Source organism: Musa acuminata, chromosome BXJ2-4 (genome assembly GCF_036884655.1).
Source record: "Musa acuminata AAA Group cultivar baxijiao chromosome BXJ2-4, Cavendish_Baxijiao_AAA, whole genome shotgun sequence".
Classification (NCBI taxonomy): Eukaryota; Viridiplantae; Streptophyta; class Magnoliopsida; order Zingiberales; family Musaceae; genus Musa; species Musa acuminata.
This window is the reverse complement of record NC_088341.1, coordinates 371,942-399,398: the sequence shown is the minus strand read 5'-3', so window position 1 is coordinate 399,398 and position 27,457 is coordinate 371,942. Positions and strand designations below refer to the sequence as shown.

The 27,457-nt window shown below is 36.8% G+C and overlaps 2 protein-coding genes across 2 annotated transcripts; one reads left to right on the top strand and one right to left on the bottom strand.

The window, feature by feature from the left end:
- The first annotated feature begins 190 nt into the window (after window positions 1–190).
- Window positions 191–18,026, top strand: LOC135609344 (structural maintenance of chromosomes protein 5-like). The gene is made up of 30 exons (XM_065102493.1): window positions 191–392; window positions 478–655; window positions 737–890; window positions 1,827–1,900; window positions 5,410–5,559; window positions 5,761–5,865; window positions 5,944–6,089; window positions 7,742–7,853; window positions 7,963–8,118; window positions 9,394–9,515; window positions 9,597–9,741; window positions 9,841–9,906; window positions 10,640–10,768; window positions 10,854–10,952; window positions 11,090–11,255; window positions 11,348–11,493; window positions 11,582–11,645; window positions 11,736–11,860; window positions 11,972–12,049; window positions 13,206–13,278; window positions 14,187–14,290; window positions 15,401–15,517; window positions 15,596–15,673; window positions 15,774–15,873; window positions 15,959–16,013; window positions 17,061–17,109; window positions 17,187–17,274; window positions 17,353–17,425; window positions 17,529–17,632; window positions 17,707–18,026. Exons 1-30 carry the CDS (start codon window positions 352–354, stop codon window positions 17,766–17,768), a joined length of 3,159 nt encoding a protein of 1,052 aa, XP_064958565.1. The 5' UTR covers window positions 191–351; the 3' UTR covers window positions 17,769–18,026.
- Window positions 18,027–18,588: 562 nt separating this feature from the next.
- On the bottom strand, window positions 18,589–21,891 carry LOC103980442 (annexin-like protein RJ4). The gene is made up of 6 exons (XM_009396867.3): window positions 21,732–21,891; window positions 19,898–20,043; window positions 19,594–19,809; window positions 19,302–19,514; window positions 19,129–19,218; window positions 18,589–19,041 (listed from the first exon to the last, which is right to left on the bottom strand). The coding sequence occupies exons 1-6, from the start codon at window positions 21,805–21,807 to the stop codon at window positions 18,844–18,846; spliced, it is 939 nt and encodes a 312-aa protein (XP_009395142.2). The 5' UTR covers window positions 21,808–21,891; the 3' UTR covers window positions 18,589–18,843.
- Between the last annotated feature and the right edge of the window lie 5,566 nt (window positions 21,892–27,457).

Here is a 27,457-nt window from a genome sequence, read left to right as displayed (position 1 = left end):
TCCAATATCTCATATGTATTTATTTACATATAGAAATCTGACATTAATGACTATTATTGTAAAAAATCTATGTTATGCATTTTTAAAATAATGCTGTTTAATCCGAAAACCAAAAAAAAAAAAAGGCTTTTTCGAAAAATCGTCCAATTTCTTTTAGTTACCTATTTTATTTATGGCAAAACGTTCGCGCCTCCTGTAGCACCCCGTCCCATTGCGTACCTCTTGGTGTGCCAAACAACCCTAGGGCTTCACAATCCGATGCAGTAACGATCTTCTTCCTCGCTCGCTCTATCCTCGAGAATGGAGAAATAGGGGAGGGCGACACAGAGTGGCTTCTCCCCGTTTCCTCTAATGGCGCACCGTGCTGCTAAACGCTCCAAGCTGAACCAGAGGTACTCCTGATCGAACCCATCTCTCTCGCTTGCACTTTCTCTTACAGAAGTTGCCTCTCCAAGAAGTGAAACACTTTTATTGCAGAGGGGAGGATGATTACTTGCCGGGCAACATCGTAGAGATCGAGATCCACAACTTCATGACCTACGACCACCTCAAGTGTCAGCCCGGCTCCCGCCTCAACCTGGTCATTGGTCCCAATGGCTCCGGAAAGAGTTCCCTTGTCTGCGCCATCGCACTAGGCCTCGCTGGAGAGCCCCAGGTCTCTCTATCTCTCACACCCAATTGTTCTATATCTTTGTGTGTGTGATCAGGAAAAGGGTGAGACGGGTTTTTGCTTCAGCTTCTTGGAAGAGCTTCTAGTGTGGGGGCATTCGTGAAGCGGGGTGAGGAGTCCGGTTATATAAAGATATCTTTGAGAGGGGAGACTGAGCTGGAGAAGATTGTCATTACGAGGAAGATTGACACATCGAACAGGTCTGAGTGGGCCATTAATGGTATAATCTCTTCTCGCACTTCGTGGGGTTAAGTGTTCTTGTTTAACGACTGCCTGACTAGTCTGGGCAAGTGCTGATCTCTTTATACTCGTCTTTCCTGCTCCTATAATCTCTGTCCGAAAGAAAAAAGATATTTCATGTAGAATTTTGGTCCTGATATGTTATCATCAGGAATACTAAAAGTTTTTTTTTCTACTCTTTTTTCTTTGAAATATTTTGTTACGATTACTTGATGGCAAATGATCCAAATCGAAGATAATTGAGATTTCGGTTTGAGTAGCTTTCTTTATCAGGCTAGACTTTCATGTATTTTTCCTCTCGGATCATAATGAAGTGTTCTTTCGGGCACTCCATTAACAAAAAGTAAGTTATAAGCATATGTGTGCATGTCACAGATCCCATTCATTTTAGACTTGTTGGAAAGCCTCATCGAGCTTTAAAACCCTCACTCATGTGCAAGCAAATGATCTTACAGCCAAAATCATCCATGTCCTCTTTTGGTTGCATCTTATTTTGCTTGAAGAGTTCATATAAGCTTTGTCTGATTCCTTGAGTGGCATATTTATCCATGATCGAGAGGCACTCACCAGTAAGCCTTGGTATGAGCCTCAGGCTCTAACTGAATCTGTTACGGTACAACTCACATGACTGTAATCCAAGTTGAGCCCAAGTTCTTGAGAAACTAGTATATAACAATCTGATGCTTTTACCGATACACATTTGTTAACATTTTCTTTGTTGGTTTATGAAGCACCTTGTTTAGTTCATGGTTCACTGGTTTTGCAGTTTAATTTCCAGAGGTAATGAGCACCTTGAACTCATGCTTTTATTATATATTTTTAGTTTATGGAACCTTGTTCCATATTTTGAATTGTTTATGACTTAAGGATAAAGTATTTGTTCAAATACAGGAATAAAGGATAGTCTTCATTGCAGGTGTGGCAGTGCCAAAAAGGGATGTTATTACGATTATTCAAAAGTTCAATATCCAAGTTAACAATTTGACGCAAGTAAGTTATTCAAGACTTTCTTGAAATAACTGTACGGCCAATGCATAATGTTTATTATTATTGTTGCCAAAGTTAATGGTACCTTAGATTTTCATTTTTGCATCTTTTCAGTGCAGCGTATGAAGTCTTTTCTATGCGTAAAAGGGTCTGTTAATAGCATAAGCCTTATGCACTTAGCTTTCCTCTGCCTTGCATTCTGATCTTTATTCAGAAGAATTGTCAACGGCTATCTTTTGCAGTTGTTGGCATTGCAAGGCTTGTCTTTTTTGGTGCTCTTCCATGTTTTTGGCCCCTTTGTGAGTAACATGATCCTAATGGCCTAGTCCAGAAATGCCCCAAATTAAGGTTTATTGCTGATATACATGTTATACAAATAAATTGAGACTAATGTAGGTTTTAGAGTATCATTTATCTCTACTGAGTTGACTTTCATTGAATTTAAGTCCACTGGTGAGTCATTTTAAACATTCATTTAGATCTGTTATTTGTGTCAGATCTGGGCCAGCTATCGTTTGATATGGCCAAATATTAGAAGATGTTGATTTGAAGGTGTAAGCTGCTAGTTTTCATCATAAGATGAGCTGCCTAATGCTTTTGGTTCTTTGGGATCTGGATATTGTGTTGTTCTCTTCTAGCATAGAATTCCATATGAGCCCAAATCCTTGGATCTCTGTTTGGTGGCAGAATCAGATTCTACAGATTATAATCACCTAGTGTTCTCTCATTACTTAAACAAGTAATCTTTAGTCAGCATCCAAGATTTTGGAAAAAAATAGGGTCTGGATGACTAGTATGAGGTTTTTCATGGGTGTTTTACTGGGAAATAGAAATGTTGTTTGCAGGCCTTCCTCTCTGCCATTACTCTCCCTCAGATGATTAGTGCAGATCTTTCCTTTCTTTTCCTTTCCTTTTCTATAACAACAAATAACATCTGGTTTTATACATCCTCTTAGAATTAGGTGTACTGAAAAGGGTTTATGGTTTTTGCATTTGATGATGTTATCGACATTAGGAAATATGTCTCCTTGGGAACAAAAATCAGTAATATTTTTTAGAAATAATAGATATTCTCATGGTAGCATAAAACTATTGAAAAAATTTGTCACAGTTTTGAGTTTGAAATTCATGGATCTAAGCAACAACAGTTACCGATTTTAAAATAACTTCTCCTGTAAATTATATCTCTTCCTTGGTAGAAGCCACTCCAATAAGGTGAGGTGGAGTTTACTCTGTCATTCCCCTAGTTTTTGCAACTTGATTTATCAAGAGATTATTTATTGTATCTGACAATTCTTTTTGTCAATGCAGTTGTTCATGAATTAACTAATACAATATCATTTCACTTGTGATAGGTGTTATCAATTGACTAATAATAAGCCCTTCTTTCTGTTGTCATATTTTGTTTGGTTATCTATGCTTGTAGGGGTCCAATAGACTTGACCTTATCATAGTGTATGGTTTTTTTCTTTTATTTATCTTTTTTAATTGTGTTTGTCGACCTAAGTTATCAGGGTGCAACCTTGTCAATACGCCTTCTCGAAACCCCTCGTTATAATATGAACTAGAATTTTGACTGCTCTTGATTGATGATGGTGGGTGTAATTGGTGGAATATGGTAACTTAGTCCACATTTCTTAGGCATTTATACATTGCATGTGCCCTCATATAGATGTTGTCATTCCTCAAGAAAGATAGCCTCTTTTTATGAGAGGTACTGTTTGAAGGATTTTCTTATGATTATGTATCTACAAAAAAAGATACGAAGAGGACAAATAAGAGGTCTGTTGATGGGTGCATTCTTGAGATTGGTCGGCCCTTCTTAATCTGTACACATGCAACAGCCAGCTTGGGATTGGTCAACTTTTTCTGTCAACAAAATGTTCTGTAGACTCAACCAACAAATCCTTTATGTCAAATATTCAATTATGAGACTGCCTGTTGTGTGCGTAAGATGAGGGCTTTTGCTTGGTGTTTGATGGTCTAGGTGATGCAATTCATTTGATATAGACCTATTATCCTTGTTCTCTATAAAATGCGAGTTATGACTGATCAACAAGGGACAAGCTTGGAAGCTTTTTGAACAAATGTGTTTTTTCCTTTGTCTCAATTTACTTCAAGAATTTAGATCTTTCTCTATTTTCAAAATTTCCCTTCAGTTCATGACAAGTTGAGTTGCCTTTAAAATCACGAGGGAGTGGAATCATTACAAGTTCCCACTGTGTTCTGGGCGGTTAGGTTTTCCATATTCTCAATAGTATTTAGGTGGATGAAAGAAGCTTTTGATTTCCATGGTTTGCTACTCTTTTTTTGTTGTTTTTCTTGGTTTTCTTAATTTTATCACAACATTTTCAATGAATGCTCCTCCATAGATTAGATTGTTAGATGCACTATTGAAAATAATATCTTCTTTTATGCACATATTGGTCCTTTGCGCAGGAAGCAATGGCCTGGGTCAGCCAAAGTCTATAGCTTAGGCCTAGGATCAGGTAATCAGGCATGTTCATTAACTTACCAAAAGACACATGCCTGGACTCGCTATAGTTAAACTCCTTTTTGTTGAGCTGTTATTACTTATTAGAATCAGTATTATAGGTTTTTTAGCAGACTTAGTAAATTCATTCAGGCTTGAGTTTACACTGCACTAAAGGCTTTCATTTAAAAACATACCTTAATTCCTGTCAGGTTTAGGGTGGCGGGCTGGGTTTGTGGCACATATTATTTCTTTTGAGGCAAAGCGAAGGTAAAACTATCAAAACTCTTTTAGTTAAAGAAATGAGAGTACAAACATAGAAAAACCAACAAGAACAAAAAACATCAAAGGAAGCAATAACCATCAGAAGATCCATAACATTTTTTTGAAGTAAGCAGAAGTCAAAAGGAAACTAGGAAAAACATCAGTTAGAACCATCAAAACATCCATCCATAATGATCTTTTCACCCATAACAAAAATGAAAAAGAAGTGAACCTTTTTCTTGGTCAAATAATGATTTTCATAAATAGTTCTGCCACCAGTTATTCTAAGAGTTTTAGCATTGATTTGAGACAACTTCTAGTAGAGTGAGATCACCAATCCATCCCAGACTATATACCAAACAGAAGTATGAGAAAATTCACCAAACAACCCCTAAATCCCATAAGGATCAGAGAAGACAGGTGATTCCTGATGTCATCATAGTCAGATTTCCGACTTCCAATGCTCTGTTGCACTCTGAAGTTTACACGATTCAGATCTTCACAGCTGAAAGAATCAAACATTCTGGGTTTAAGATCCGTTATTTTCTTTCAAATATATTTTCCATGTGAAGTCTAAGTTCTAATTTGTCGTTTTCTTTATGATTGTTTAGTTCTTAATTTTATAAGATTAAATTGTTTCTAATCTTGACTATATGCAAACTGTGTAAGGCTTTCTTGTGTTTTGCCCTGCTTCTGCATTAATGTGCTATTGGTTAACCGTGTAGTGTGTTTCTTGGATTACTTATTATTTTTCTTCTGTGCATTTATGTTATAGTTCTTGCCCCAAGATCGTGTATGCGAGTTTGCTAAGCTGACGCCAATACAATTATTAGAAGAAACAGAAAAAGCTGTTGGTAATCCTGACTTGCCAGTCCAGCATCAAGAACTTATTGAGAAAAGTGGTCAAATCAAGAAACTTGAAGTGGTATCCTTTCCGATGTTTCTTTTTGATGATGTATAAAAGTTTAAACCTAATTCTTTTAACCAATAAGCTACTAGTTTGATCTGTTCTTTCACAAGTTGTTTAAGGTCCTCAAATGGGCAGAATCATTTGTTTTTTTCTTTCTTGATTCTTGCTAGTACTTGGAACAATTTTTAACATTTGCTTTTGGCTTGCTCCTTCTAGAGTGTCAGGCAGAATAGAGATACTCTAAATCAGCTTAAGACCCTCAATGCTGAGCTAGAGAAAGATGTAGAACGTGTTCGCCAAAGGCAGAAACTTTTAGACTTCGTGAGCATATTGTCAAAAGTTGTTTTATCAATATTTTGACTGTTTTGCAGTATCTGTGATGCCTTCTGCTATTCACAGGTTGACTTGATGAAAAAGAAACTTCCATGGCTTAAATATGACATGAAGAAAATGGAATATATGGAAGCAAAGAAACAGGAGACTGAAGCTAAGAAAAAGATGGACAAAGCTGCTAAAATTTTGAATGATCTTAAAAGGCCTATAGAGTATGTACCCTTAGCAAGCTCTGTTATATAATCACATAACTTATTTCAGTGTACACATCTTTTTACTTGCCCCTTTGAACACAATGCTTGGATATGTAAGCTCAGGTTGATCGTTCATGGTTGATTTCAAAAGATGATTAGAGACATTTGCTTGCTCAAGATTAATTCTCAGTATATTGCTAAACATGCATTCTGTGTGTGAAACTCCTATGTTTTTTGAAAAGCTTATTAATCTATTAACTGAAACTTGTTATTTGCTGAAATATGAGCCTTTTTGATGGATCTTAGTCATGTGTTTCTCGTGTAGGAGACATATATGATTTTTCCTATTAATGCAACATGATAGTTTTTTTATATGGTTTTTGACTGTAGAACATTGGTTCTTTGAGCTAATTTATATAGAATTATGGATACAACCAACTTCATGTTGGTACTATGACTTTGGATCTAACATCCTGATTTAATCTTAAGTCGGAAGTGGACAAATATTTGGATTGACACAAAAGGACCTGCTGAGTACACTACCACCTAGACTCGAGCTTTAGAATTTTGGACCAGTGATTTAGATTTAATAAGTTAATGAGTTAGTTTTCCCATTGGAGGTGTCAGAGCCAAACTATTATTGTGCATGGTAAGGGGTTCAAATACGAATGGACTAATTGTGGACGGAGCTAAAAGGCACGTCATAGTATAGAGCTACCACTAAACTAGGCTTCACATGCACCATGTTAGGGATTGATGTAGGTTATATTGGTGCTTGGCGAGAATGTCAAGCCCTTGAGAGGGAAAGATTGTAACATTTAGTCTTACATTGGAATTGGAAAAATATTTAGATTGATTTATAATAGTCTATTGGATATAATACTATTAACTTGGGGCTAAGCATCATGAGGCACAAGTTCATACTCAATATGATAATTTGTTACTTATCCAATCAGGTCGGACCATGACATTGGAATTATACTTGTGTGGAATAGCTCAACATACGCTTGAAAAACTGTTTTGGTAGGAATTTTGCCAATCCTTGGATATGGTCAATGATATGTAATATGTAAATCTATACTTTACAGTATAGATTCTCATTTACCAATTGTTTCTTCTTTCTTTCTTAAATCATCTTGTCATCTTTTTTATTTGCTTACCAAAATTATTGACAATTTTTTTTCATGGAAACACCATCTACCTTCCACGTCTGAGAGCTGATTAGACAAAACTCTGCAGCAAGCTGAACATTGCAAACCCGTACAAATAGGATAAAGAGTAAAGTACAATGATGACAGGAGACGATCAATTGAAATGGATTGGTGAAATGTTTAATATTTAGAAATGGTCATGTTAAAAGGTGGGCATCTGATTCACATCGAGGATTTGAAGTTATGATGGCTAAATCTGAATTTTTGCTTGGTTAGCTGGAGGACACAGTAGAATGGTTGACTTTGATGTTATTGGTCTTTTTGATGCATGTCAATTTTGCCTCCAGATATGGGAGAAAACCATAGATTGCCTGCTATTTGATGGACTTAGTGAATTTTTAGTTTAGTTACTTGAATTTATCTAAGTTTCACCAAGCAACTTGTATAATCAACTTGTTTGTGTTAATAGTAGCATAAATGGTGCCTGAGCTGAGCTAGTGTCATCATTGTCATATGTAGGGAACGGAAGAAAGAGAAAGCAATGCATGAATCAACTAGCAAGAAAATATGCAATCAAGTAACTGACAATGCAAAGAAACGCATGGAAGTTTTTGAGCGGGAAAGTGAAATGGTAAGTTCATTTATTTTGTTTGTGCCTTTGTTTTTTTCCTTTATGAGGCAACATATGCTATTCTATTATCGAACAAAAAGTAGCTAAATAAATAATATTACTGTATTAGGTGGTGCAAGTGCGAGGAAAATATGCCGAAATGGAAGAGCTAAGAAGGCACGAAGAATCTTGTCAACAAAGGATCACAAAAGCAAAAGAAGATCTTCTTGCTGCTGAAAAGGAGCTTGCAGATAATCCAATTTATGAAGCTCCAACAGATGAAATTGTATGTTGGTTTGTTATTCTTCATCAATAATGTTTGTCCATTAGCTGAATATGTTCACCATTTTACCAAAACTTCAAATTATTTTATGATATCAGTATAAATGGTTATATATTGTGGATGGAAGGGAGTGGTGCTTTCCACTTATAGGAATGGGTCAAATTGTTCGATTGGCATTTATGAATGTCTGACATTAGAATTGGTGGGTTCATATTTGAAAAGGCTAGGTGGGCCTAATTTGTCCATAATAAAAAAACAAACAATAAACTGATGGTTGATGACTGAAGGGGCATATTTGTAGTTTTCAATTTTTTGGGAGCATAGTTTTCAATTTTACATGTATATCTATGATATTTTTAAGTTTCAAGGGATAAATTTTAAATTTTAGTGTTTTGGACCCTCTATGAAATTTCTCCTTGCTTCCTTGTAGGCTTATTGTATATACTTATGATATTTTAAAATTGGACAGATAAATTTGATATTTTAGTTTTAGCAGGAAGAGATGTATGAATTTTCTACTTGCTTGCTGATGGCTGTGTACATAAGTTAATCTATCGTATAAAAGAAAATTTTAAAACTGAACATAAGTAATAAAATTTCTTCATATTCTTTTTCCAGCTTAGCACAATTTATTGAGAATCAATATTTTTGAAGGTACAACTTAGTTTAAACCAAGGAATGCAATTTCAGGTATGGGATTTTGTCGGTCCATGTCTAGACCAGCATGGATCCAATCTGTTCTGGCGCACCAACACATCATATGCTAGAAAGTACCAAGGTAACATGTGCACACACAGAGAGAGAGAGAGATCAGGGTTTTTTAATTAAACTGGAGTGCACCACCTGATATGGGTCAGGTCCACCATGCTTGGACCGGTAAATACAGCAGCAGCGGCAGATTCTTGCCTGGACCGGTAAATACCAGTGGTACAGACTGGCCTAGGCAAAAAATTGAGTTCCCTGGTTTAAATGTTAATAGCATGTGATAAATACAACAGCAACAGCAGATTCATGATATTTGTTCTTTAGGGCCATGTTCTCCATGGCTGCTTCCATTCAGTTTCTTTTATCTTCAGTTCCTTGATCCCTCCTGATATGGTGCAGGACATTATCATGGTTTGACATGAAATTCTCTTAGATTGTATTTTCCAGCTTATTATCAAAACAGATAGTCTATGACAATTAAAGAATTGAAATGCTTAAGCTTGTTAATGGTATACTCCTTATTTCTAATTGTGATTTTCGTGTTTGCTTGACTAATGCATTTCAAATTGGCAGGAAAGAATAGGTAATCAAATACTTGAGCTCCGAATTAATGCAAATGAAGTGAAATCTCAAAGGAAAGAGAAAGAAAATATCTTACTTCAGAAGAAATTGATCTTGAAGCAGTACATTGACAGGTAGTTTGTTTTTACTGATAGATTGTTGGATGCAGGTGCTTTCTTGATTCATGTGAATTACTGCTGGCTGCAATGATTTAGGTTAAAGGAGATGGAAAACAATAACAACAAACTTCTTCAAGCTTTACGAAATTCTGGTTCAGATAAAATATTCGAGGCTTACAAGTGGGTTCAAGAGCATCGAAGTGAGCTAAGGAAAGAAGTATATGGGCCTGTTCTCCTTGAGGTGCATCCATCAAGTTTTAGATTAGATCTTACTTATTTGATAGCTTGTCTTTTTTCAAGTGTCTTGACAAATTTAGACTCTTTGGTGGTTTGTTCCCAGGTAAATGTTCCGGATCTGCTTCATGCCTCCTACTTGGAAAGGCATGTGCCTAACTACATATGGAAGGTACTGTAATATCATTTTATCCAACTTCGCATGCAAGATTGTTCTATGCATTCTAATTTGTAATACATATGAAACATTTGCTAAATGTTTCTCCAAGCTGATGTATGCTGTAATGTCCCAACTATATGGGGTCATGAACCTTGTTCTTTTCATGCTATTCACATAAGTTGGCATCAAGAGCATGGTTCGCCTTACCAGTCTGTACTGGTGTACCAACCAGTTGTTGGTACGGTATGTACCGAGCTGTATCGAGCCATACCGAGTATACCAACACATGGTATATGAGGTTGTACTAATGTACCACCTATATCGGTCTCCTGTTGGACTAGTACATACCTTCCATACTAAGCGGTACGGTGAACCTTGATCAAGACTATAAAGGTAGTGACCATGGGAGGATCTGTAAGCATCATATATATATGTATATATTGTTTTTTTCTGTTGATATCCTTTCATTTAAGGCTAGGTACATGTTAACTACATCCTTTTTTGAATTTTCCCTCGTCTCTTTTTCTTCCTCCTCTTCTTCTTTTCCTCTTCTGAGAAAGGGAAGCTCATTGTTAAAGGCTCCTAACAATGTGGGCTTTAGAGAGGATCATTGTTCCCAGTTAAAGCAGAGGGGCTGCACTTTTGACTCGTACACTGTCTAAATGAGGGGTCAAAGGTGCAATCTTAGCATGGTATCATGGCTTACCCCCTCTTCTGTCTAATATTGTTTTTTTTCTCATTGCAGTCATTCATTACTCAGGATTCAGCAGATAGAGATTTCCTAGTTAGAAATCTTAAATCATATGATATCCCAATTCTAAATTATGTGGAAGGTAGAGGCATCAATAGAGTGCTCTTTCAAGTTTCACATGAGGTAACTGAATATAGCTGATCTAGTTAATGTTCAGCATTCTATATAGTGGAATTTCTTGGTAAGTAGTAGTTTAATTTGTTTGCAGATGCGTGAGCTTGGTATCTACAATAGGCTTGATCAAGTTTTTGAAGCTCCTGATGCTGTTAAAGATGTTTTGATTAGCCAGGCTGCCTTGGAAAAATCTGTATGCTTGCTTTGCTGAACCATGGTTGCGATTTTGTCATATAGCTTTGGATCCTAAATTTATAATTGAATATGGCAGAATCAATGTTATGTTTCATTCAGTGGTTTATGCTTGTATGACTCTTCTTTTCTATTTAGTACATTGGTTCGCGTGATACTGACCGGAGGGCAGATGAGGTGTCACGTCTAGGAATATTGGATTTGTGGACTCCAGAGAGTCACTATCGATGGTCCATGTCAAGATATGGTGGCCACATCTCAGCATTAGTCGACTCAGTCCCTCCCTCGCGTCTTTTCTCGTGCAGTAAGATTTAGTATCCTTTTCAGTTCTAATTAATTCTTATGAGTGAATATGCATTGTGACACTCACTAGGCTGAATGATGCTACTTCTGTAGGTGTGGATGTTGGCGATTTAGAAAAGCTCAAGTCTACGAAGGTTGAGCTAGAACAAGTGATTGGGGAACTGGAAGGTAGCTTGAAAATGCTTCAGGCACAACAGAGACAATTAGAAGATGAAGAAGCTAATTTGCACAAACAACAGGTTTGTTGCCAAAAGACATCTATATAACTCATTCAGGTTATTCTTCATGGTTGATTTAGATCATACTTTTCCTCCAAATTTTCCACAGGATCAAATAACCCAATCTTACAAACTTGCGAAGAAGAAGCGCTGTGACCTGGAACGTCTTGTTGGTACATGCTGCATCAGTTGCATTTATGTTTTTAACTACTGATAAAATTGTATGTGCTGTAACATGGTTGATTTAATGATTATTTTTTCAGTACAAAGGAGATGCAAACTTGATTCCCTCAACAAAGAGGATGACCTGGAGTTAGGCACAAAAAAGCTTATTGATCAAGCTGCTAAGTTGAACGAGAAACGATTCCAAATGGCAATTAAAATTAAAGTCAGGCTGTATCCAGATGCATATCTCTGCACCTAAGATCCATCTAGTGTATATTTGCAGCTTTGTCTCTTATTTCTACCTTCCCTAAACATTTTATGGGTTTATCTTCAGAATTCACTGATCGAGGCAGTTGCTCTCAAATGGAAATGTGCTGAGAAGCACATGATGTCGTTGGAGCTTGATGGAAAGGTGAATATTCCTAATATTAACATTGCTGATTGTTGATTAATCGCTTAGGTTCTTATTGTTGGCAGTTGTACTGGATAAGTTTGACACGTTGAATCATTTAGTTACTGTAAAGTTCTTTTGCATTAAAATTACAATTTTGTAATCTCGTGTCACTTATGTATGTTATTTTTTTTTATGGTTAAATTTATTTCTTTTGTCTCTTTTGCTCATTGCTATACTCATCATTATCCCATTCAGTAGATTCTGTCAAATTAAGGATTGTTGATAAGGAGATAAGTCTATTCTGCTAGTATGCTTTGGTTTAATTGCGCATTATAAGCTGCAGAAGGAATAAGGGCTGCTTTCAAGGAGCTAGCTTAATTTCCATATCTAACTCGTTATTCGTAGTCTGAGGCTAACACAACTGTCAAAGCAACGTTTAATCACAGTATAAGGTATAATATTCATGGTTTCTTTACAGTAACCAACTGGGATATGATTTCAAGAGTTAAAATAGAGAGCACGCAATCTCAGGAGTCATGCACAAGAAAGTAAATACAAGGCTAAAAGATCATTAAAACATGAAGTGAAAAATTAATCTGAGTTACATGGTAGTTTGTTGCCACAGAAGAGATCAAGACTTACTTCCATTGTGGATGCTCCATTGTGACCTACGTGATGGCTGTGAGTCATGAAAAGAGGTTCCTTGCTTGTCTGGACATCAACATTTGCAAGCATCCATATCTATGAGGATTCTCTGAAATGATCAAGGTTTGATTTTAAAGTTCAATGATCAATTATTTGTCTGACTTCATATCTATCAAGTTGCAGATCAAGGTTGGAAGTTTAGCTTAAGATTGTTGATTTTTGTAGTTCTCAGTATATGTGTACAAATATCGTGTATAATTTGAAGTTCCAAATGTTACAGAATTGGCAGTTGCCCAATGAGGTCAATGAAAGAAAATAAAAAAAGGGCTTTATTTAAACCAATAGTTGAATACCAGGTCCTTGTAGTCTGTTTTCTTTGTAGCCTAAAAGGCATCCTCCATTTCCCATTTTGCTTGATATAAGGAGTTATTCTTATCATGATTTCTCAAGTATTGTTAGAACTATCAATTTTTTGTGACTAATTACTCATAGAAACTCATATAGTTGTTCTGATATGACCATTGTTTAGATCAGAGAAATGGAGACTGATCTCAAGCAACATGAGAAGTCTGCTTTGGTAGCCACTACACATTTTGGCAATTGTAAGTTTACTTTTTTGCTTCAGAAAACCTTATACAATTTCTTTTTACAGTTAGGTGGTATGTTCAGTCTGTGACAATTTAAGGAGATTATGTGCATGCAGTTTTTGACTTTGTTCACTGTATCAATTAACTGAGGAGTCTAAAGTAAATAAACTCAAGACTAGTGACAGCTTATGGAAAAAATTAAGTTTTTACATGATTGGGGTATTTCTACACTGTACAGTACTTATAATTTGTTCTATATTTGGAAAATCTACCAAGATATGTTTATGCACTTCTGAAAAATCTGCAATTTGACACTTTGATGGCTCTTTTCACAATGTCAAGTATAGGGGTGCCGTTAAATGTCATAAGCTGCCACTAGTAACAAGTCAGTAAAGTTTCTACATGATTAGATATGGATACACTGTGCAGCATCTGTAAACTTGTTCCTGGTTTCATAGAACCAGGAAATGTGGATTCAGTGGCCTGAAATTGTTCTACATGCATCTCATTTATTTATAATGATTCAACCAATGGATAGCATGCGATAATAGATTTTGACCACTCAAAGGCTAGTAGTTATGTTATCCAACGTTTAAATACCTCCCATACTGGTGGGGCAGTCAACCAGGATGTGGGCCCTTACCAATTTTGTCCGGTTATTCGGTATCATATGGGTAGTACCATCTGTTAAGTTCACGAACACTGAACTTTACTGGATGGTAAAGACAGCAGTACCAAATTGTATCAGGTGGTAACAAGCACTAACTTGTTTAATTTTTAATAGCTGTTTGTCCTTTTCTCTTTTCTTTTTCTTTCTCTTTCTCTTTCTCTTTTTAAATCATCTTAATGTTATATATAATTATATATATCAAATGTTGTATAATTAACTTAATGTTTGATCTTCACTATACTGATTATGGCAGGCAAAAAAGAAACTGAGCAGTGTAAAGAACAACTCCATGATGCAAAGCGTCATGCTGAATCTGTTGCAATTATCACTGAAGATCTTGGTCAGGAATTCTTGAAGGTGATAGTTATTCTTGATGTTTATTAAGCTAATCCGGTCTATGAATTTTAAAAAACTTTTCAGGTTGCCTTCCTTTGGCTGCCAACTCTTTGCAATTAATGACATTCAGATTGGATAAGTTGGGTCAATATGATTCCGAAGCTCAGGCATCAAGAGCTTTATAATTATGTTGTTCCGCTGTTCAAATAATTGACTACTCTTAACAAATTATTGATTTTCAAAATTTTAAAATAAATTTGGTTTTGGAAGCTAACATCTTAAAATTTTATTACTGTTTTGAAATGTTAATGATTTCGTTACTACATGAAACCTCAATTTCATTTTGTAATTTTTATTTTATGTTACTATTTATTTTTATTTGTCATATATTTGTGCATTACAAATTCTATTAGTTCTTATATGCAATCTATACTACACATATTTGCTACGTTCTATTTGTGTTGTATTATGGTACATGTGACGTAATATGTAGATTATTTTGCATAATGTTGTGTACTATATTTTAGTAGCTGACAAAGACTTATATTATTTCTTGGTCTTATTTTTTTAATGTGTTTTTGGAACAGGTACAAAATTTGCTTTTGGAATGTCCACAGCTAAATTAAATGATAAATATTAACTATTAATTACTCGATTAAAACATTGATCTTGTTTATTGTGAACCTTTCATATTGACATCGATGGATCTATAAACATTATACGGGCAAATGATTGTAATCTGATGTGGACTATTTTCGCTTTTAAGAATTCTAGACAGTAGGTACAGAATGGTATACAAGTTGAATACATGAATCTTCTTACAGTGTTGTAAATAATGTATGTGTTTGAAGACAGGAAGTTTCTTAGTTTTAATTGTTAATATATTGATTGATGTTGCCTCTGAAAAACATTACATACATGCAAAATCTTTATAATTATTCAAGCCTGTCTTTTTTGCATGTTCAGAGTCTAAATACTTTATTTATATTCCGTTCTGAAATCTTCTATTTTAGGATTTAAAGAATGACATTTGACTTGCCCGAACTCTCAGCAATTTGGGTTTGCTGGATGTGGCTTGTCAATTCCTTTGTTTTTTGGTAACAATGTCTTGCTTCATCAATACGATTGCAGATGCCAGGTACAATAGAGGAACTGGAAGCTGCAATCCAAGATAATATATCTGAAGCAAACTCGATTCTGTTTCTTAATCAGAATATTCTTGAAGAATATGAAAATCGTCAATGCAAGGTAAATCTAGTTAGTGTCTTTAGTCATAACTATTGAGCAATCTGAAAATTCTATTTTACTAATATCCTTGTTTGACAGATAGATGCCATAGCAGCTAAACTTGCGGTGGATGACAAGGAACTAAGTAGATATCTACGGGAGATAGATACTTTAAAGGTTACACAAACCTTCTTTAATGCTAATAGACATGCATCTTCTACTGCTTTCACTGGTAGAAATGTTTAAGCTGGGTTCTTATTGAAATAATATTTTGTAGGAAAATTGGCTTCCCACATTGCGGAATCTTGTTGCCAAGATAAATGATACTTTTAGTCGTAACTTTCGAGAGATGGCTGTTGCTGGCGAGGTTTCACTTGGTATTGGCTAATGATCTTTTAATAACTGTTGGAACTGTGAAAATTGTATCTAGTGCTCTTTAAATTGTCTTTTGTCATCTTGCAGATGAGCATGACATGGATTTTGACATGTATGGAATACTTATAAAAGTGAAGTTCAGGTCAGCTACATGTTAAAGAATGAGTCAATCTAATTTTTGATTTTATTTAGTTGATTCACCAAGAAAAACTATTTAATAATGGCATCCCATTTAAAAGAACATAGATGATTTGTAACAGTAGAGTTGATCAATTACTTGAAATTGGAAGCATTATTACTTATTTGTCCGCACTCAAAATTCTTCTTTCATCGATATATTTGCTCATTGAGAGTTCAGTATTGTATTTTATGGTCATAATTCTTGACCTTGGTGTCCATCCTTAGAATTAAACAAAGTACTAAAAATCTTGTAAATGTTGCAAATTTGCTAAACATCTGTTTACAATGTACAGCAGTAGAGGACCCTCTTAAGAGGAACTAACCTCTTTGGGGAAATTCCAACTCAAAGATACTTTTCTCCTATCCTTGGAAGGGGCATTATTTGTACAAAGTTATCTTCAAATGTTTCTATAATTTTGGTAATGGATGGGTCAATTACTTCTAATAGGATGATGCACTGCCTCCTTATATGTTAGCTTTCAACAATTGTAATGTATTAACCTATTTCTGATCTAGTTTTGGCATGTTGACCAATTAGAATGGTGATTGGTAGTTTTATATTGACGAAGAAAAAAACATTATTAGAAAGTTAATTGATGTTGGGAAATTTTGGTAGCTTAACATGTTTGCCATCTTTCTGCAAAACCTATTGAGAGTTACCAATTAATCCAGATAGAGACATGATAACTTGTTTATATAAACATGATAACTTGTTTACAGTTGGCATGTACCAGCTTTGTTTGTTCACATTATATCTTTGAATGAAACATTAAACCAGCAGTTTATTATATTTTGGAAGTACTGAACATTCATATTGTTCTCAGCAATCATGTCTGAATTTTGGAAATGTTTTGTTCTTGAATATTATTATGTTTGTCATTAAACATGCAAGCACTACAATTTTTTGCTGCTTGCTGTTTCTATCTTGCCTACTGGTTGTTGAGAAGTGTACTTTTTTCATTGTTTGTTCTAGTAATTCCAATCAGTCACCCACTGCCCTTTTTGACAGACAATCTGGACAACTTCAAGTGCTGAGTGCCCATCACCAGTCTGGAGGGGTATCATATCTTCATCTCTTATTGTTTTTTATATACCTCGCTGATGATCTTATTTCTGTTGATTTTTATCATCTCAGGAGCGCTCGGTTTCAACAATTCTTTATCTTGTTTCACTTCAAGATCTTACAAATTGCCCTTTCCGCGTGGTTGATGAGATAAATCAAGGTAAGCTGTCACCTTGGTATATTTTTCTTTGATTTTTTACAATCATATGATTTCCTTGATCGATCTCTTAAAACATAGGAATGGATCCTATAAATGAAAGAAAAATGTTTCAACAACTTGTCAGAGCAGCCAGTCAACCGAATACACCTCAGTAAGAAAGATCTATAAGATTTGGAAAATTTTATTTATATATGCTCAGTTAGTTTTTATCAGGATAATACCACAAAGTGTTGATGACGCTGGTATACCCGTAGGTGTTTTTTGCTGACGCCGAAGTTGCTTCCTGATCTGGAATACAGTAATGCTTGTAGCATTTTGAATATCATGAATGGCCCCTGGATCGAGAAACCTGCGAAAGGTACTATGACTAAAATTAGATTTGTACTCAAATTAGCTCATTGTTTCATCAGAAGTAACAATGATTGGTTGCAGTGTGGAGCGGTGGTCAATGTTGGAGAGCGGTGATGGGTTTGACGGGAGAAAGCGTAAGTTGAATGTTACTGGCTTTGGTGATGGATCCCTTTATGAAGCCTTCAAAGGCCTTCTCACAGTAGTTCTCGTGTTTAATTTGTAAATGAATCACAGTAGAGGTTTTGTGTTTTGGTGCAATGCAGCAATATCAATTGCATTTGAAATAATTAATTCTAACTTTTTATTGTGCATTTAAGTCTTGTAAGATTTGCCGCAAGTTTATTTGTGTGATTGATCATTCATTTTAAGCTGGTACCAGGTTAGATCATTCATCATTTTAAGTTGGCTTGTTCTCTCCTATCACATCTTCACTGTGACATTTGACAGTGCGCTTAGATCATTGCCAAAAGCTGTGGAATAATTATTTATTTTACATGGCACAGGTATTAGGAAGCTGCATCACATCAGCGCCACCCCGTTCACACCACAGCATGAACAGAGAGAGAGAGAGAGAGAGAGAGAATAAAAAATAAAAAAAATAAAAAAAAAAACCACTAGAGAAAAAATGGATGGTGATACATACGTATGGCAATCATTCCGTCTCCCATTAATCTTATATTTATTTTATTTTTTAAAATTTTAAATTTTTGTAATCAAAGGTCAACAACAACATACAAACATGAAGCTTAGACTCTAAAATCTCTAATTTCCGTAGCTGAATTGACGAGGATGTGAATCTATGCATTTCTGTATCTCATAAACTTTCTCCCATCTTCCTCGATAGATTAAGCCTTTTAGATTATCGATCATCCAATTAAAAATATTTATCGAGCCAAAGCTTACTACCGTCTTTCCCTCTTTTCATTTCACCTGGTGTTCTTTTAAGAATATTAATATGACATATGTTCTTCGTTTGGGCTGTTCCATTTTTAAGCTTATAAATATATTGGACATGTCAAATTAACTCATCCCACATCCTTAACACACAACATCATAAGCTAGTAATTGCACCGACACACACACACACACACACACACACACACGCAGGCATCATCTCACAGCTGGAAACACCTCAAACTCGACCCACAAAACAAAGCCATTGTCTCACAGCAACGTTCACTCCAAAGAGCAGCAGCATAGCGCACCAAGGAAGCATGATCAGTTTCCAATCAAAGCAAGGAGAAAGGTCTTGTAGTCGCCTGAAGTCTTTTGGCGCACTGCCTGCTCAAGAGGAACATTGTTTCTGCTCTGATACATCTCCTTGATCCCCCTCAAGTCCTTCTCGGCATGCGTAACGATCACGCGAGTGAGTGTGTCTTCGTCGGTGTCCGGTTTGCTGAGAGCATCGTGTAGTACCTACAGCTCGGAAAGAAAAATAAGTATAGAAGAAGTAAGTGCACACAATAATTTTGGTTTGTTTGGTAGCTCTTATGGTTGGTTCACCTCCACAAAGTACGGCTGCGGATTGACGATGCATCCGATTGCCATCCGTAGTGCCGATGCAAATTCATTTGGATCTTCACCGGCCAAAGACTGACCAGAGTAACAAAGACCTTAATTTCACTACAGATATAAGTTCCAATTTGGTGTTTGAGTTTGAGTAGTCAGCTTTGTACCTCTTCGATGGGCGTGCCGTAATCCTCTCGGTAGCAATTAAAAGTAGCATTGAGTTGTGCCTTGCTTCTAGTACCCAAGATTCTGATGGTCTCTTCATGGTTTAATTTCTTCTGCTTTATCACATCTTGAAGAATCCTGGCCTCCGATTTAGCTAAGCTTATATCGATCTCATCTCCCCCGTATCGGTATGTGCTCACTAGTGCAACCAAAAGCTGCAAAAATAAATGAAACATAAAGACATGTTCGTACCACAAGTGAAAATATGCAAAATTTTTCCAGAGGACGACGTGCCTTGCGGAAATCTCCAACAGTGTGAGCAGCAACATCTTCCTCCAACGAGTGTTTGTATCGAGCATGGTAAGCCTCCTTCACAGCTAAAAGCTCTTTTGAAGAGTTCACACAAGCAATTTCTATGATCACTTGGTAGTTGAAAGTCTTCTTCAAAGCCACGTAAGCCATCACAGCCTCACGCTCGATTGGGTCAAATATCCAGCGGTAGACAGCCCTCTGAAGAACCAAGCATGCCAATAAGGTGAAACCATGTATGACGACATCCAAGTAAATAAGAAAAGGAAAACGACACGATGATTAGTACCTCAAAGTGTCCGGTGAGTTCAGATTCGAGTCGTTTGATCAGATTCTCATTGTACATTTCTTCATAAGCCAATTGTATGTGCTTTCTTTGAGCAGCATCTCTATGTGCCAATACCAAAATCAATGCCTTCTCATCAGTTCCCCATCCTAACACATACAGGTCTCATAGTTAGGCTTTTACTTCACTATTTCTCAACAATAGGCTTTTATTTCAATAAAGGCATGACACTAACACATCAAACCTCATAATAAAGTCCAAATTATATATATAAATATATAAAAATATATAAATATAATGTAAAAGAATCCAACACAAACATTAAATTGGAGGACATGGGCAAAGATATTAATCACCGATTGCGATTCTTGTGAAAGACATGACAATATCAAATCAAGCATCTTCACAATAAAATCCAAAATGCAAGTGTAAGTGGAAGGGATGCATCCATCCTAGAGGACAACAAAACATAGTCAACATTAAATTGGAGGGCATGGGGCCAATATATCAATCAATCTTCTCTACTGCAACTCATGTGAATAAAAAAAAGGAAAGACAATAACACACCAAACATCTTGTCCAAACTACTGGTGGAAAAATGCATCTTTTCCATGGGAAAGCAAACCATAGGCAACCAACAAAAATCCTCTCTATTGCAACTCATGTGAAAAATTAAGGCAAGACAATCAATAGCACATCAAACAAAATGCAAGTGGAAAAATGCATCATTTCCATGGGGAAAAAACATAGGCATCCAACATAAACATTAAATTGGAGGACATGGGCCGAGATATCAATCCTCTCTATTGCATTTCATGTGAAAACAAAGGCATGACAATCAATAACACATCAAACAAAATGCAAGTGGAAAAATGCATCTTTTCAATGGGAAAACAAAACATAGGCATCCGACATAAACATTAAATTGGAAGACATGGGCCGAGATATCAATCCTCTCTATTGCATTTCATGTGAAAACAAAGACATGACAATCAATAGCACATCAAACAAAATGCAAGTGGAAAAATACATCTTTTCCATGGGAAAACAAAACATAGGCATCCGACATAAACAATAAATTCGAGGACATGGGCCGAGATCTCAATCCTCTCTATTGCAACTCATGTGAAAACAAAGGCATGACAATCAATAGCACATCAAACAAAATGCAAGTGGAAAAATACATCTTTTCAATGGGAAAACAAAACATAGGCATCCGACATAAACATTAAATTGGAAGACATGGGCCGAGATATCAATCCTCTCTATTGCATTTCATGTGAAAACAAAGGCATGACAATCAATAGCACATCAAACAAAATGCAAGTGGAAAAATACATCTTTTCCATGGGAAAACAAAACATAGGCATCCGACATAAACATTAAATTCGAGGACATGGGCCGAGATCTCAATCCTCTCTGTTGCAACTCATGTGAAAACAAAGACATGACAATCAATAGCACATCAAACAAAATGCAAGTAGAAAAATGCATCTTTTCCATGGGAAAACAAAACACAGGCATCCGAAATAAACAATTAATTGGAGGACATGGGCCGAGATATCAACACTCTCTATTGCAACTCATGCGACAAAAAGGCATGACAATAACACATCAAACATCTCCAAAATAAAGTCCAAAATGCAACTGGAAAAATGCATCTTTTCCAATGGGAAAACAAAACACAGGCATCCAACACAAACATTAAACTGGAAGACATGGGCCAAGATATCAATCCTCTCTACTGTAACTCATGTGAGAAAAGGGCATGACAAAAATACATAAAACGTCTACCTAATAAAATCCAAGATGCATGTTTTACAGGGGAAGAGGATACCTTGGACGGCCTTCCGGATGTGCTCGGCGTCTTCAGCCGCAGAAGGAACTGGATGGGGGATCGCAAGAGTCGCCATGATCTCTTTCCCTTTCTTGCTTCCTCTCTCCCTATCTGTATCTCCCAGGACTCGGGTTCCCTGTTCTTATGCTTTCCGGGTGTCAAAGGGGGGTAACGTTGGTCATTATGCTTTCGAGGAGGTGTGAGAGGCGTCACTATTGACCTCTGCCGTGCTGACACGCGCTGTGTGAAGTAGTGACAACGCACCATGCTTGCTTTGGTATCGTCGTCGTGACACAGTGTCCCACATGACTCATCCATTTCCTTTCTCTGCGCTGGGCAGGTCTGCCAACTCCATTCAAATGACATGTTGACGAAGGCACTCCAGAGAGAGAGATAGAGAGAGAGGAGAGAGAGAGGTGGCGGCATGAGGATGATTACGAGAAAAGAAATGTAGGAGATAGGTACGGAGTTGACAGCGCGGACTACTAAGATGTCTTTTCCAGACTCTACTCAAGATAATATAGAGAAGAAAAAGGTGTGGCGAGGTGCAATGTTTGTTAATAATAATGATGATTTCTGGATGTGTTAAAAAGAAATTAGAGTATATTTTTAAAGATCATAAATTAATATTTTATATTTTAAATAAAATTAGATAAAATTTTAAAAATAAAGAATTCTTCGTTAAATTATATTTCAGAAGATTTCAAATAAATTGATAGAGTTGTAGAGATTAGAAAATCTTATATTTTACATATGTGATGTTAATAAAAAATCTTAACCTTAGGTATTCAACTCAAGTCTAAAATAGGTTTAACATTTATAAGTGTTTTTAAGTTCAAAAATTTTTTTCTTTTTCGATTCTTGTTTTATTTAGTTTGATCTTGGACTAATAGTATCTTATTATTATTATTTGAGAAAGTGTTGTGATCCTTTCTTCTTTCACATTATATCAGAGCCGTAAGGGTGATAATTTATATTTTTAAGATTTACTTAATGAAGAAGATAATCATTTTGAATTATAAAATATTATAATTGAGTTGGTAAATTTGGTATTGAATTTCTTAATTAGTCTAACTATAAGATCTAGAAGACATATTTGGAGTCTTATCCAATAAAGAAAGATTTATGGGATATGATTAGTAACAATACAACAACACCACAAACGGAGACATCAGAGACGAAGGACTTTAAATGTAAAAGTTGAATTTGTATTAAATAGATTTATTTCTCATGATCTCTTTCTACATATTATTCGTTGCAAATCAACTTTAAAGATTTGGATCACTCTTGATATATTGCTCAACCAAAAGAATATGACTCTGACTAATGATTTGGTAAATACTATCCAAGGTGATATCTCAATTTCTTAGTATTTTTTGAAGATTAAAAATTTATATTCAGAAATATGACTCTTAGATCCAAATAACTTTATTTCTTATGCATGAATGAAACGTTATATTATTCATGGTCTTCGAAAAGAATATATTCCTTATGTTACATCTATTCAATGATAAGTTCAATAAACATCCTTAGCAGAGTTAAAAAATCTTCTTATTTCTTAGGAATCCTTAGCTCGTCAAATAGCGGGAGCTTCTATTTCAGGAGGAGATAGAGATGTCCTTTTTATAAATAAGAAAAAGAATAATGATAACAATAAAAAGAAGAAGGATGATGCTAACAGCAAGCAAGAGTCTTTTTGAACAATGGTGCAAATAAAAAGAAGAGCACTACAAAGGGTCTACTGATCGTCCCCCCACCTCCATCTGTTGATGCCTCAGTGGAATAAAGCTTCTTCACCTCCTACTCATCTGATGTTACTGAGCCCAGCTACATCGCTCCATCTCTAGGTGCCCCAATGAAGCCACGTTGGGAGGGGCTGACCGAGAACCAACAACTATAGGAGGAGGTTGGGTCAACCGTGACCTACTATTGGGGGTCGCTTAGCCTCATCCTGGTGGACCTATTATTCTCGTAATGAAGTCTTGTTAAGGCCCTTTCCTTGAGCATATCTATTATTTTCTTTGGTCTTCCTCTTTAACCACCTTGCTCCTACCTTTGTACAACACCACCACTATATGATGATGCTTGTTGATGGTCTGTAGGACATGGGGGCACTGATCAACCAGCTCTCCCAGGCCAACTCCACCCTATAGGCCCAAGCAAAGTAGCCTAATGAAGAGAGGAGGGCAGCGGAGGCCCAAGTTACAAACCTATCCTTGCAGCTCACTCGAGCCTGCCCCCAAGCCGAGGAGGCGAAGCAACACCTTACGAGGGCACGCATGAGGGCGAAGATTGAGACCTCTGAACTGTACTTGGATCTGGGCCTAACCATCCATCGTGTCAAAGAAGCTAAGGCACGGGCGGAGGAGGCTCGGGACACGACGGCAGCCACTAAAGATGAGGCCACAAAGTGTGGCGAAGGGCGAGGAGCGGGTTGAAGTCAAATGTCATGAGTTGAGAGATACTTGCTAGCAATTTGGTGAGGTCGTCGAGGAGGGTAGCCAGTTGAGGGAGCGACTGTCGATCAACTCTGATGAGTTGATGATTGCCCATCTAGCAATTGAGGAGGCGAAAGAGGCTTGGGAGGAGGAGAAAAACCAAGTCGTTAAGCGAGAGAGGAGGGTTGTGGCCTCCTATAAGGAATCCGAGGGGTTCCAATGTGGCCTCTGGTGCCCCAGCCAAGCTGCATATGCTAGATCGCCACCGGTCGCTTCAAGGTGAGGTACCCTGAACTCGAGGTCAATAAGGACCCTTGTGCAGAGCTTCCTTAGGACGCTAAAGTGCATGCTCTTGTAGATGTTTCATTCGACAATTGCCCAACATCTCCTTCGGCTCTGTCTCCTCCGACTTGATGCAATTGGGTCCTAGTGACCCTCCTTTTTATTTTTATTAGCTCCCAGTTTATGACCTCCCATTCGAGATGGCATCCGCTTTTGTAACTTATTTTGTCCAATTTAATAAAAACCTCTTCGGAATACATCGTTCACCATTGACATCCGGGGTTTGTTGAGTATTGACTCCTTCGATACTTAAATTAATGAAAGTGAGAAGATAATAGTGTCAGTTGTATGACTTAGTTAGTATATCAAGAGCCTCTCTCGAGTTGATGGGTTCCTTTTTATACATATACTTGAATCATTTGGACCGTGTTCTTGGCCTTCGTCGTCGTCGATGGTCCCCTGCTCTGCAACGCCTTCCGTTTTCCCAAGGTCTGCGGAGGGGACTTTAAGGTGCTGGCGGACCGGTGCTACCAGTTCGTTCGGGTCGGAGGCTCTCCGGTGCTGCAGAGCCATCCGGTTGGGGATATCCCGTGCGTCTGCAAGCACACCACGAAACCGATGGACAGGTTCATCGGCATGAAGAAGGTCGTCCTCGTCAGCAAGTGCTTCGGGCGCCCTCTGGAGCGTGGAACTAAATGTGGAAGTAAGTGAGCTGGCTCTTTATCTCCCTTGGTCGTCATCTTCCTACCGACTGACTAACCCTAGAAAGGACTCTGGTGTTTTGTTTCGGGTTACAGGGTCCCAATGGCATGACCATGTAAAGGAAAAGGAAGAAGAAGAGTATAATATATATCTGTATACACACACGAAATAAACGGATGCTCTGCGTGGACAAGAGGCATATAACTAAGCACACAATGGTGAAGTGATATGCATGTTGTCTTCACTTTGGATCACGCATTGTAAACGTAAGTTCAAAAATTTACATACTTCTCCTCCACATATACTTAATACTTGGTTTCAACTACCAATACGCAAAAGAAACAATGGATAAAGCGCTTGAGAGTTGATGAGATATAGTTTTCGAACACATTTAAGTGATACATCCACACGAAGAAACGAAAGAAGTCAACTTAATGGTCCATCTCCTTCATTTATGCAAGTCTGTAGGACAATACATGTGCAAGAAAAGGAGGAGGAGTAATGGACGAGTTTATTGGATGCAGGGGAAGAACAGTCGATATGATTAGGTACTAGCACCTACAGTAACATTGACCGGAAATGCACTTGGGGATGCATTTCCCACAGAAAGAGTTGCAATCCCCGTTGACGCTGCATAGTCCTTGGGCTTGGGCAACCGTGGCGTATTCAACACCTGCAGGGAAGCAACAGTGCCATGTCAAAATCCACTAAATCATTAGGCAGAAACAATCAATGGAGAATGGAAATTTATGCAATGCTTAGATAGAAGAACAAAGAGACTCACTGAAGGCTATCGCGAAGAGCACCAGCAACAGACATGCTGTGAGAATAGCTTTGTTGGCCATGTTCGCTTGTTCTTGAGGTGATGTTGTCTCTCGAGGATTATGGGGCTTTATCTAATAGTGAAGGCGGTTCTACATAGAGATGATGCATATCTTCTGAAAGATTTAGTATCCTAGGTGATCAGACGCACCTAAAGATTTGATTCATAGAATCAAAATGTACGAGTTTCCAATGACATAGTCCCCAATGGCATGATCATGGAAAAGGTAAAAATATAAATATAAGGTAGATGAAGTACGATAGAAGATTTTTAAGTTTTAGAATTAGAAGATGATGTATCACATCACAAAGATTTTAAGTTTTAGAACGAGAAGACAGTATCATGACGGACAATGCATGGAGATGGTGCATACATAAGATCCGATTCTTAGGATGAGAAGATTGTAGTATCTTATTGGTCAATACATGTAGATAATGCATCACTAGAGAATTAATTCTTAGACCAAGAAGGCAGTATCTTGGTGGTCATGATGTATCACCAATGATTTTGAGTCTTAGGAGTGAGAAGGTAGTGGTATCTCGGTGGTCAATGCGTGTAGATGATGTATAACCAAAGATTGTCCGTTAACATCCATATCCACGACATGCAAATCCAAATCCAAATCCAAATCAATGCGTATTAATTCTTCGTTAATATTTTATAAACAAAGTTCGAGCCTTTTACGATTTAGTTGAATTGGTGGGTCCTGTACACCAATTAGAGGAATGATTAAAATATTTTATTTTAGGTCACAAGAAAGTACTATCTTTATGACACACGATAGGAAGCAGCTAGAGTTTTCTAGACTATCACGAGAACACCTAGTGAGTTCAAGTTTACTGATTTTGTATAAAAATTGATGGAAAAATATATCGGAAGTTATCATTGCACCTCATTTTTAGAGGTCGACTTCATATTGAGGACGACTTGTACTTTATCTAAGTTGGCGTCAATCTTGATTCGATGGACCATAAATCCGAGGAATTTGCTTGTGCCAACGTCAAAGGTACATTTCAAGAGATTCAATCTTGAATGTTTGGTGAGGTCTGATCGAATCTAATGGGATTTCAATCAAGGGCTCTTCGATGTCTAGAAAGTACCCTAGTGTTTTGACGATAGTAACTACTAAATTTTTTTCTATATTATTTATAGTAATAGCAATTGAGGGGAGAGAGACGTGAGAATGATTTCTTTTTTTGTTGAGAAAATAAGTGTACATTATAATTCTTTAAGTATCATCATTGATAATTAATCTAGAAATCCTTGTGATAGTAAATGAAATATTTCTAGAGTCACATCATTCATTTTTAGAAGAATTTTAATACATGACATATGTGATAGAGAAGCGGTTAGAGTACGTATTGAGTTTAAGTTTAATAAATATATGTGAAAGCTAATGGAAAAATTTATCGAAAGTTATCATTGCACCTCCTTTATAGAGGTCGGTGGCTTCATGTTGAGAATGGCCTGCACCTTGTCGG

Coding starts and splice junctions, on each gene's coding strand:
- LOC135609344 (XM_065102493.1), top strand. CDS start 352: ATGGCGCACCGTGCTGCTAAACGCTCCAAGCTGAACCAGAG. Junction 5,560..5,760: donor AAATCAAGAAACTTGAAGTG/GTATCCTTTCCG, acceptor TGCTCCTTCTAG/AGTGTCAGGCAGAATAGAGA. Junction 15,518..15,595: donor ATGAAAATCGTCAATGCAAG/GTAAATCTAGTT, acceptor CTTGTTTGACAG/ATAGATGCCATAGCAGCTAA.
- LOC103980442 (XM_009396867.3), bottom strand. CDS start 21,807: ATGGCGACTCTTGCGATCCCCCATCCAGTTCCTTCTGCGGCTGAAGAC. Junction 19,810..19,897: donor AACTCACCGGACACTTTGAG/GTACTAATCATC, acceptor TTGGTTCTTCAG/AGGGCTGTCTACCGCTGGAT. Junction 19,219..19,301: donor ACGGCACGCCCATCGAAGAG/GTACAAAGCTGA, acceptor TACTCTGGTCAG/TCTTTGGCCGGTGAAGATCC.